This window comes from Triturus cristatus, chromosome 11, assembly GCF_964204655.1.
Source record: "Triturus cristatus chromosome 11, aTriCri1.1, whole genome shotgun sequence".
NCBI lineage: Eukaryota > Metazoa > Chordata > Amphibia > Caudata > Salamandridae > Triturus > Triturus cristatus.
Window position 1 is genome coordinate 714,539,422 of NC_140594.1, and position 12,220 is coordinate 714,551,641.

A 12,220-nucleotide genomic window follows, 5' to 3' on the forward strand; every position below is an offset into this window, starting at 1 on the left:
CTTTTCTATCCCTTTTTCCCTCCATTTCAAACTTTTTAGATTATATGTTACGGGGGCCGAGAGTAGGCCGTTAGATGCGTGATACAGCTTTGTCTTATATTTTATTCCAATGATCTGTGGAAAATGATCAATCACTCTCCATTCGGGGACAAATTTGAAGGTGACATACCTGCTGCATTGCGGCTTCACTTACTAGGGAGGTCAGGTTGTTTTAGAATAAGCTCTCATCTAATAAGGATTTTAAGAAGTCAGTGACTGCATTTGTCAAACAAATTATGCGCATAGCTGTTTTTAGATTTTGTTTTTTAAAGAACGTTTTCCTTATATTGTAGAGGGTAAGAAGCAAAGAGTGGGTCAGCATTATGTGTTGCCACTTTTGTATCCGGAAAGAAGGAGAAAATATATGTTGTTTTTAATCTTACCCTTCAACAATATCAAGGGTGCTTTGTAGGGAGTTCCTTGCTCTGAGACAATGAGAATATTTCATGTGTTTGAAGAGGATACAAATTGCCATTTTACATCTCACATCACTTTAATAGGGCTCTCTGGCAGGTACGTTCTTGCAATTTATTTTTGGGATATCGAGCCTCCAGGGAGCCCAATGAAACTGAAATATTGAATGTCTTGAGGATACTGATAAGAGTTTATGTTACTGAGTAGAATGCTAGATGACTATTCTCAATTTGTGAGGAGTCAATAAAGACATTTTGTATTATGAAAAGAGCTATATAATGATTGTGGCCTACCTTTGAATGACCCATTACTTTCCCCTGTGCGTCCATTTAGTTGTCATTATATTATGACCCTGATTATTTAATGTCTTAGGCTACTGATGTATTTGATAAAAAATACTTTTCCATTTTTACAGGTTTTCGTTTACAACTAAATAAAAACTAATATTGTTCAACTGGAGCATAACAGAAGAGAGTAAATATTTACTGTCGATTGGCGACTAGAAATATTTTAGAAACTTGGCTAACACTTTGGCTACCACAAATATGCAAAAGCTCCTTTAACATGACGATCAGAATGTTGACACATTAACCAGTTATACTTTTTTTGCAAGAACCAATGTTGATTTCTAGTGACCATTTTACATGAACCCCCAATATGTCTCCTAGGAATTAATGTTTAAATTACTGTAATGACAAGATGATTGTATTTACTTCTGGGGTACAACAAGTACAAATTAAATGCTGAAAAGAACTTTGTTGGCTCAGCGTCTATCCTGACACTTTAAATTCAGTGATACTGTGTGATATGAAAATAACAGCCAGTCATCTGAAAGGACCTTTGCTCCAGATGAAGCGGTAGTGGAATCCCAACACTTTTAAAGACCAATTTTTGGGAGGTTGTTGTTTTGAAAAGCAAAAGGTTTCAGTGTTTGATTATGTAAAATTTACCACATATGTAAAATGTACCACATATGAATCAATTACCTGCCATTCCAAAGCGAATTTGAAAATCTAATATGATTGTAGCTATCCCTTATTTCAACAACTAAATTAAATTGTGGTCACACACAAAAAGATGAAAGCAAATAAGGAAACAAACTTCCAGGATTTCTTGACTTCAATGATGTTTGAGCACCTAGCACCCAATTCCCACACATAAATGCTGAACTAAATCCAACTTTGTGGTGCAAATAAATGCATTTACAGTGGTAAAATTCCAATCCTGATATTAGGATTGGTATAGATGTAGGGTTTTGAGGTCGATTGACATTACAGGGAGTGCCTACTGTGCAAGCAGGTAAATCCCTATGTTTCTTGGAATTAAAATACCCTTTGGATTTAGTTTCCCATTAACACATAGAATATGCTACCTGCTGGGAACTGCTCTTACATTAATATTCACATGTGATTACTCCTGGTAAACTAGATCTGTCATAGTTTCACAGGTCCCCAAAACTGTTCGAGATTGCCTTAAAAGTGGGAAATTTGCTTCAGACATAGGAGTAAAGATACAGGAGTAATTTTCCAACTTCTTTACTATGCCCTTCAAGAGTCATATTGGGATAAAACAGTTTTTTCCATATAAGAACCAGCATCTAACTTGTTCAAAATAATAACACGGAGAACACTGCACAAGCAATTGACTGATGAGTAGTCACCTGAGTCCAGGAAAAGGGAAAATATGGTTCACAGCTTGGAGTGGGGCTAGTAAAAGCAGTCTTATATAAAAGCTCCAAATGTATTATTTTTTTTGTGGAGTTTTATATAGGGCGAACTCAACCCGAAGGTATTGGAGCGCTTTACATGAGCATCAGTTACGTTACACAAGAACACATTCATTGTTGTAAGGCACGGGGAGATTACGTTATTTGCCCAGAATCACAGAATGTTGAGCGTTCCTGCCGAAACTCGAACCGGGTTTCCCAGTTCCGAGGTCGACGGGCCTAGCCATTAGGCCACATTCTCTCAAATGAGATGACGTTGTTCCGGGGGAGTACCTGGAGGGTGGGAAGTCTTACAAGGCCCAGCTGCCAACAGCAAAAAGAATAGTGTTCTTAGGTGGAGGCTAATTTCAGGACATTAGGAATGGAGGCCAAGACACACATGAAAGTTGAGACTTCCTTAAAAGAGCGAATGTAAACTGGCTAGTAGCAACCCTAGGGTATAGCCACGCAGACGTTTTTTGAGGTTAAAGATTTTCTTAGGATTAGAAAGATTGGATACAAATAACTTTGCTTGGGTGCACACAACAACCATGAGAGCAAAGCTGGGTTGTAAACAATGTGCTATATGTAAATTAACTGACTGAGGTATTTCTGTTCCAAAAAACTTTGTTTCGGCTTGCTTTATAAACAATCTGTCAGCAGCAAAAAAGAATAAGGAATTATTATTATGCTAAAAATCACTTTGAAATAACCATTTAATTACATTACATCGTTCTTTTAGAGAACCTTGTAATCACTGTTAGACAAAAGCATTTTTTTTCCAAGTACTGGTGAGTTCTCAAATGTTTTCTGGTACAATATTTAATTTACTGCATGCTAAAGCTCTTTCAGGACATCTAACATGCATTAACTTACATTTTCTAAATTAGGAAAGCTTACCATCAATTAGGGTTTCAGTTTAATTGTAGTTTAAATTGTGATGGTCTGGCTTGACAGCGCAACTGTTGCCAGACAATTATGCGAGAATCACCAGGAGAGGGGCTTTGGCTCTGCCCATATGTTGGAAGCCAGGAGTACATGATTTGAATGGGCTGAACTTGTGTGCTTCCAAGTGATTTCCCTCCACACCGATGTGATCATTTTGTATATTTATCCAGCTCATGGAGCCTGAACTTTCAGGGGCACCCAAATAACATTGTAATGTGATTAAAGTGTCTTAGATAACTTATGTAATCTTTCTCTGGCAGCAGCACAGATGGAATGAGGTACATCATTAACCTAAATAGATTTTTAGGTCTGTCTTGACTGTGCAACTGTCACCTGACCATCTCTTAAGCTAGACCAATATTATTCTACCGCTCTTTGCTTCCTCACAAATACATATTCATTCTTATTTGATCTACACGTAAAGCTTCACATTACCGTACAATACCCCTTTAAAGCCAGACCTATTGGCACTGTCAGTGCTTGTTATCTTATTCTAATCGTTTTGTATTCAGTTTAAGAGCTAGGCGTGCTGCTAATCTCTTTAATAGCACCAAGCATTGCTTAACTTAAATATCTCCAATAAATTTGCAAACAATTATAAAAACTGTCAAAAAATATATAAATAATATAAGCTTCTTGAGAATATCCATATTTCTTTCTAACGAGCAGAGTTGAGCCAAATCATACAGAGCATTCTCTTGCACCTGATTATCCAATGACAAAATGTGGATTGAAAAATGCTGTGAAGATCTTAACACAATAACAATGACATACTGTAAAGTGCATTTAATAGAAATGTGCTATTTACAATGAAAATACCTTAATGTATTTTTCTTTATCATGTGTTGAACATGATATCCCCCAATCTAATTATAACCTAGATGACAACGGAAATAACATAAAACAATGGTGGACACCTGGGATGTTGCGATGTCTAGAGGGAAATGTAAACTGGTATTCCAATGTTATTGAGCTCCTTTTATCACTTCTCCAATAGATGAAAGGTTCACTTTCTTGCTTAAATTTTAAAATGACCCAAACGCCTGAAATCTTTCATACATGGCAATAGGTCATTCACCGATGCCTTACCTTTGCAATTTTCCCCATTTCATAGATGTCTGCTTTTTCATCCTCCATTTCAGAGAAGGCAGCTTCAGCCCGGGCGAGGGACTCATCCACAGTGGAGCAGGGGTTTGGGAGGCCCTTTGGGAAGTAGAAACGTGGAATGTTTATAGCTACTGGAGCACTGACAATGACATGATTCACAGAAGGTGGAGGAGAGGCGGGACGAGGACTAGGGACAGGGATCACTGGTGCTGGGGGCGGGGTGCCAGGCTTCTTTTCTTGTCTGCTTTGAACCTGTGAAGAGAAAACAAGAAAAATCATGAAAATAAGTTCGATGTAAATGACTTGCATTCACAATTTCCTGTAGCTGTATTTCTAAGCCCTGAATCCTGCTAGAGCCAAACATGCATATCTTTACAGGGGGCTTGAACACGTTTGCAAGTAATCAACACTAAAGTGGCTCCTTTGACCTGAACTAATGACATCTTCTTGACTGACCGCTAGATGATTAATTTATGTATTGGGTCCTCCTACTACCTCTCCCCATGGAGGAATGGATGTTGCTGTAGACCTCCTTCTAGCCACAAACTCCAGAACACAGGGTTGAAAAGCTGATCATTTTGATGCTGTTGCAAAACCGATACCGTGGAGCGAATATAATAGATCCTTCAACTCCTTAACATTTATCCTACAAACTACAAGGTTGAAAACCATGTTTCTAAAAACGAATAAAAAAATAGCTAAGGATAAAGCTTACAGTTCTCTCTGAATTTATCTTCATGTGTCATTGAACCCACTGTCATTACTGTGTTTGCCAAAGAAGACGATAATTGGCCAGAAAGTGCCTGCCATGTGGCTACCTAGGATTCTGACATTGCCTCTCAAGTGTCCTACCCCGCTTCCCCAAATGGGAGCAACACAACTCCACTGCTTTATCCAGCTCCTTCCTTTTAAGTTTTCAGTTACTACTGAAATGCAGCTAGCTGAAGAAGCAGCTCTACTTCATATTAATATAACATGCACCATATTATCGAAAACTAAACAAAGCCACACATGTAGGCAAAAAGACAAAGGGCTTTTATCCAAGAATGTCAATTCATACTATTAGGTTTACACAATACACATAAATGTATATCTATGACTAGGCATACATTTCCAACTAAATGTAATTCAGTAACTCCAGGCAGAGATTTAAGGCATGTTGTAGGAGTATGTTTAGGAATATGTGTCAAATTGAAAAGAACAGGAAAACCGGTGTCACCTAATGGAAATACAAAACTGATTAATATTACAACTGGAAGCACATAAATAGAATCCGCAACCTGCAATCCTATCTTGCGCTGCAAGACGTTATGGTGCTATGACTGTGTTGTGTGCCATTGTGGATGTGTGTGTTTGGGATATGCAATGTGTTATGGTGTGTTTATTAGTTTTTAAAATAGTGTTAGATGAGTCATGTTTGTTCAGAATTCATTAACAATGTGCATATATATAATTCTCTACATATGTGCATCTATTAAGCTAACATTTATATAATGCGATTAGCATATGTATCTGCAATGTCTAAAGGTATACGACTACTTTTTACATTTTCGGTTTTGTATTGTTTCTATAGTTGTACAATGTGATGAATACCGGTGTGTGAAAGCTCGAAAATTCGATTTTCTTTGCTTATACTTTTGTATATAGATTTATGCAATGACCAATGGAAGATGACTGTTTTAAACTTTTATTATTTACGTTTTTTGTGCTCGGAGCTTTGTGCTGGTATTATGCTATGCCTCCGCCCATTTGTTTGCAACTTCCTAGTTACCTGTGAGTGGCCATTTGTGGTGAGTAGACAAGGGCACATTTGGCCTGTATCAATACTGAAGTAGATACGAGTGTAACTTAAGTGAACTGCATCTGGATGTGTTTTTGTTATTTGCATGTTCCTCACTCTGGCCCCCCATAATTCCTCCTTCAGCTTGGCAGTGGATATTTCACGTTTTCTAGCAACTCCCACATTCGCACCTAAACCGTAAGGCTACGTGTCCAGAGTCCTAAACAACTGGTGGAAAACTGTACACTTAAGAGAGAGAAGCATAGGCGAGGACTTCCCTCAGTGCCTCAGCTTACTGCATTTGTAAGTATGTGAAGTCACACTACATGAGTACTATTCAGATTCAAAAATGTCTTCGTAAAAAGGCTCTAAAATGTGCATGCAAGTGAATACACCCCTAAAATGTTATTCCCTATCAGGGTCTGCAGATGCCCACTTGTCAGACCGACCACTTTTACTCGGTTTTCTTGTTTGTGAGAAACCACAAATCGGTGTTTCCAAAAGCTATACTGAATTGCCTAACTGCCTCAATGAACGTCATCAATTGACTAACCGTGCCTGACGTGCCATCTCTCATTTCCACTGTCAAAAAATACCAATTAAAAATACCAATTATTTCAGTACCCATTTCTTACGGCCCTTCCAAAAGATCTCGCCGATATGTGAAAATGTACAAAACAAAATAAATACGCTATTGAACTGCTTAACTAATTAAGTAAACAAAACAGGACACCATACCCCGTAAATACTGATTGCCCAGTGTAAGGTATGGTGAGCACCTCCTGAGTATGGTGAATACCTCCCACTTCGAGTCTTGGCCCTGGAAATGGAGCATAAAATGCAGATTCGATATTCACACGGGAATCTGCAAGGGTTGTCCTTTTAAACTGACCTTTTTTGTGGATATCACCAAGTTTTACCATGCAAAGGTTATCATGTGAAAACAGCGGTGGGTGCGATAATTATCCTACAACTCGGAAATGATAGGAATTTAAGCGCAACCACAATCAGAACCTTAGAAGCTAAAATTCCTTTACTAGCTAAACAATGGCACGTGCCAGCCTGCGTCACTTAGGCCATGGGTAATGAAGGGCATCAGTCCAGCACATATGGATCCTGATGCAAACAGTATTCAAAAATAAACATTTCACAGCTTGTCTGCTATTCGAAGGCCAGTCTGCAGTTTAGAAAAGTAATCCATACTATATGAAAACCGGAGCTGGTGTTGAAACCTATTTGACTGTACATGTAAGAATGTGAACATGCGACCCTGTAGAGAAGGAAATATTAGTGCTTCATTGTGCATAAGACTTGTGAAATGTGTCTATAAATAATGTATCTAATTTATCGATATAGGCCAATGTTTTCCCTCCCACTGATCACTCTATCACGTGATATACTGCACGGTAATAATATCCTATCTACTGCATCGAACGAACACCTCATAGTACTCTCCAAAGGGAAGTGTGGGTGGAATTATGAAACATAATATCTAGTTACCTGCAGTGTAGTGGGAGTTTGATATAGCAGATACGTAACTTTCATAGGTCAACATTGTCAATCTTGCCATAGTGACATACAACTGTTGCAGACATGTACGTAAAGGACGAACTTAAGTCCAAGTAAGATGAACATTGGACATCTCTTCCTTGACTCCAATTTTTTTTCTCTCCTCAACCTCGAGTCCAATCTCTATCTTCTCTCTTTGTTGCATAGCTAACCTCGCTCTTCTCCCTCCCACTATCCTATCCTTGTGTGCTGGATCATGCCAGCCTCATCCAGGTGCGTGCTTTCCCTTCTCTTTCCATCTTCGACTTTATGCGATTGGCTTCTGAACACCTGTTCTGTATCCTGAAAAAGGCCACTTCTGGAGAACCGCGATGGGAACAGCATCTCTGCTTCTCATCTTTTCTGTGCTGGTGGTCAGGTCAATGACATGGCACGTACTCTGCATACTGGAAAGTGAGAGTGGATGACAGTGGTAGCTAGACTGCACTGTAAGAAATGGAACATGACAGACATGTCCCTATGGATGTATCCATTTTGACAACTCCATTTCGCCTAACTTCAAATCAATACCAGGTCAGTTTCCCTATGTCTTCCCTCTCATGAAGCACATAAATATTAACGAGTTAGTTTGTTCCACCAAGTACTTGAAAAATCAGACTGTAAAACACATATTTCTTATTTAACATATATGCAGAGGTCTCACATTTATACCAGTATTTATTTATCCATGGTAAAGAAAATCTGGCAAATGGCTGAGGTGTGATCTGAACTAGCTTCTAACGGAGTTGGATTAAAATGAAGCCATTTACTACAGCTCGCACGGTACATCATTTTCATCTACGGATACTAGGCCACATATACGACTGCAAACAAATGATAAAGTAAAGCCCACCCACCTCGTCTTCCTATTTATCGTCGATTGAATTGTGCAGGGAGAAACAAAGGTTTGTTGACTAGCATAACAAGTGGTTGCAATTATAGAGGGAAATTGTGGTAGTGCAGTGAGTGAAATCAAATCTTTTGACCCTTTCCAAATACAGAGAAGGAAGTACATTCCTTACTTCACCCAGATGAGGCCTTGAGCAGAATCTCTGATAGCTGCAGTGTAAACTTCCCTTTACTGTGCACTGACTCCAATATAAAAGGTGCAAGACTGCCCGATCGCTACATCATTCCATCTCACGCCACACCATTGTAAACAGTTACAAGCTTAGCAATTGTGAAAAGGAATTCTAGTCAGATGAAGTGGGCCACAGAAAACTGTTGAGAGGCTACCAGATCGTCGCACATATAAACATGAAATTATTTATTACATGCTCAGATTAGAATGCCCACATAGGTTCAAGATGAAACGCAAATTGAACCATTCAGTTCCTATTTGGAGTGGTTCTTCCTCAAAATGAAACCCATAAATTCCACACGTGATCTTACCTTGGAGTTTGGAAAGAAGACCAGGCCATATTTTTTTATTTTTTATATTTATTTTTATTAACTTTTCACAATTATCCCTATATAAAAATGCGGGACATTGACATTTTTGTATGTGGCACTGGTCATATACAGTTACATCAGAGCTGAAATATTTCACAACCATATGCCTGAGGATCTGGGAGAGTTCTTAAATAGCATTGTAAGAGTTCTTGAAACTGTGAAATAGGTCGTTGTCTGCAAAGCAATATGTAAATTTGCAACACACTCGCCTGCATCAGAAAAAAGTCCTTATATATCATATTCGGTTTACAAAATCAATCATCTCCATTTATAACTATACTACACTAACAAACTTACCCGCCCCTCCCTCTCCCCGCAAGCCCGGCCATAACCTCCTAATAGCAACATAGTCACATGCCCAGCACATGGTCCCGCGTGTACCCTACCTCCACAGTTACTCCCGTGTGTACCCTGCATCCCTGTTATAATGACAAAAACCCAGTACTCTTATGGACCTGTGCGATCTCTACCCATGGTCTGGAGCTCGGACAGGTGTGAGCATGTTCCCTCCAATAGGATAATATATCGATCGCAACGTATTCCTCCAGCATTGCATTCCAATCCGTAGATATCAGTGTTTTACGTAGGCCTCAATATTCCTCTCTTTGTAATTCAGCCCCCTCCGCTCTACCCCACCTGACCATTTCCGCATGCCAATCCTGTAGGGATGGAGCCCTAGCGGCCTTCCACCGTGTGGTAATGGTCCTTTTAGCCAGGAGGAGCGCAAGATTAGCAAACCGATGAATAGGATTACCCTTCTTCCCGCGGGGTCCCAGTCCCAGTATACAATTTTCCATTGTGTCGTTATTGCGCACTGGGGCAATGTCCTTCATTATATTGCATACTGCCGTCCAGTAGTGCCCCAGTCTCGGACAGTCCCATACCATGTGTAGCAGTCCCGCGTTGGGTGCGTGACATCGCAAACATGTATCACTTGTGTAGGAAACATAGCGCACAGTCTACGCGGAGTTAGATAGGCTCTGTGGAGCAACATCAATTGAATGAATTAAAATTTAGGATTACGAGACACCTTCTTGACATAACCTATTATGGTTTCCCATTCCTTGTCTGCAAATGCACGGCCTGCGTCCCCTTCCCATTTGTCATGGAGTGGTTGTAACGAGATTGCCGATTCAGTGCGGATCCCGTAAGTCAACCATTTTGTCAAGATTGCTCCATATCCCATTAAATATTGCATGGTAAGCAGTGCGTTTGTAGCAGGTACGGTGCCCTTAGGTGTCCATGTAGTACGTATAAATCTGGATATATGTACATGTAGTAGGAACAGTGTATCGGGGGCCCCATGCTCGCGCACAAATGTTTAGTGCGACATTAGGATACCCTCCGAGAAGAACTCCCCAATGGTGGTAATGCCCACGTCGGCCCATGCCCGCAGATTACAGCTAGTAACCAGCCCGATCGTGTGGGGACACCCAGCAGTGGGATGGTAGGAGCATATGGTAGGACCAGGCCATATTAAACGTGGGTATTGTAATATGTGAATTGGACAGTCAAACACTTTCTTTCAAATATCTGACCTTGAGCACTGTGCTTTTACGAACAAGTTGTGTATCCAAGTTCTACACCGAATGCAGCAAGAGACCAACACATTTTTGTCAGAGATGCTTTGAAGGTAAAAGAACAAGCATTGGCATAGGCAATTGGTCTCGCCTTTGGGGCCTTATAAGTGTTTAGGCAGAGCTATTGACTTTGCCAATGTGTTTAAGCTGTGCTGTAGAAAAGTGTGGCTGCTGTGCAGCATGCTGAAAAGTTGTAACAAAAAGTTCCAGAAGCATTTTTGTTTACCTTATATATGACCAAGAAGGCATTATGTCCAACAGAACGACCATATAAAAACATGTATGTACAATAAAACATTTCCTCATTTTTCTTTAGTTCTTGCAATGCTTGTTAAAGGTTTTTTTGAGGGGGCATAAACAATTGGAGGTTGAAGATTGTGAACTAGTACCTGTATTATAACATTAGCAGCGGCCAGACGCTAGGGGAGACTCAACAGATGGCAGATTCCGAGAGCAGGCTGAGGTGGTGTTGAGTGATGTTGAGGTGGTAGTGGTGGTGGTGGTGACTGGTGACTGGTGCTGAGACAATGCTGAGGTGATGCTGAATGATACTTAGGTCTTGCTGAGTGATGATGATGTGGTGGTTTACTATTGCAAAAGCGATGCTGAGTGATACTGATGTGGTGTTGAGTGATGTTGTGGTGGTGCTTAGTGATGCTGTGGTGGCGCTGAGTGATATTGTTGTGGCCCTGAGTGATGCTATGGTGGTGCTGGGTGATGCTGTGTTGGCCGTAAGTGATGCTGTGGTGTTGCTGAGTGATGCTGAGTGATGCTGTGGTGTTCCTGTGTGATGCTGTGGTGGCGCTGAGTCAGTGAGAGAGTCAGTGAGCCAGAGTCAGTCAGTGAGAGAGAGTGAGTCTGTGAGAGAGAGTGAGTCAGTGAGAGAGAGTGAGTCAGTGAGAGAGAGTGAGTCAGTGAGAGAGAGTGAGTCTGTGAGAGAGAGTGAGTCAGTGAGAGAGAGTGAGTCAGTGAGAGAGAGTGAGTCAGTCGGTGAGAGAGAGTGAGTCAGTCGGTGAGAGAGAGTGAGTCAGTCAGTGAGAGAGAGTCAGTGAGAGTGAGTCAGTGAGAGAGAGTGTCAGTCAGTGAGAGTGAGTGAGGCAGTGAGAGTGAGTCAGTCAGTGAGAGAGAGTGAGTCAGTCAGTGAGAGAGAGTGAGTCAGTCAGTGAGAGAGAGAGTGAGTTAGTGAGAGAGAGTCAGTCAGTCTGTGAGAGGGAGTCTGTGAGAGGGAGTCTGTGAGAGGGGGTGAGAGAGTGTCTGTGAGAGTCTGTCTGTGAGAGAGTGTCTGAAAGTCTGTGAGAGAGTGTGTGAGAGTGTGTGTGAGTCAGAGTCTGTCTGAGACTGTCTGTGAGAGTGTGTGTGAGTCTGAGAGAGTGTGTGTGAGTGAGAGAGTGTATGTGAGTCTGTGAGAGTGTCTGTGAGAGTCTGTCTGTGAGAGTGTCTGTGAGAGTGTGTCTGTGAGAGAGTGTATGTGAGAGTGTATGTGAGAGTGTATGTGAGAGTGTATGTGAGAGAGTGTATGTGAGAGAGTGAGAGTGTCTGTGAGAGAGTGTCTGTGAGAGAGTGTCTGTGAGAGAGTGTCTGTGAGAGTGTGTCTGTGAGAGTGTGTGTGAGAGTGTCTGTGAGAGTGTGAGTGTGAGAGTCTGGGAG

At 40.8% G+C, this 12,220-nt stretch overlaps 1 protein-coding gene across 6 annotated transcripts in view; it reads right to left on the minus strand.

Annotated features, from left to right (window-relative positions):
- The window catches only part of PPP2R3A (protein phosphatase 2 regulatory subunit B''alpha), a 1,290,855-nt gene that overhangs the window by 303,292 nt on the left and 975,343 nt on the right, over nucleotides 1–12,220 (minus strand). For all 6 annotated transcript variants that reach the window (XM_085634350.1, XM_085634351.1, XM_085634354.1 and 3 more), the window contains one exon: nucleotides 4,196–4,465. In XM_085634350.1, coding sequence (XP_085490476.1) covers nucleotides 4,196–4,465 — 270 coding nt within the window. The remainder of the gene's footprint in view (nucleotides 1–4,195; nucleotides 4,466–12,220) is intronic.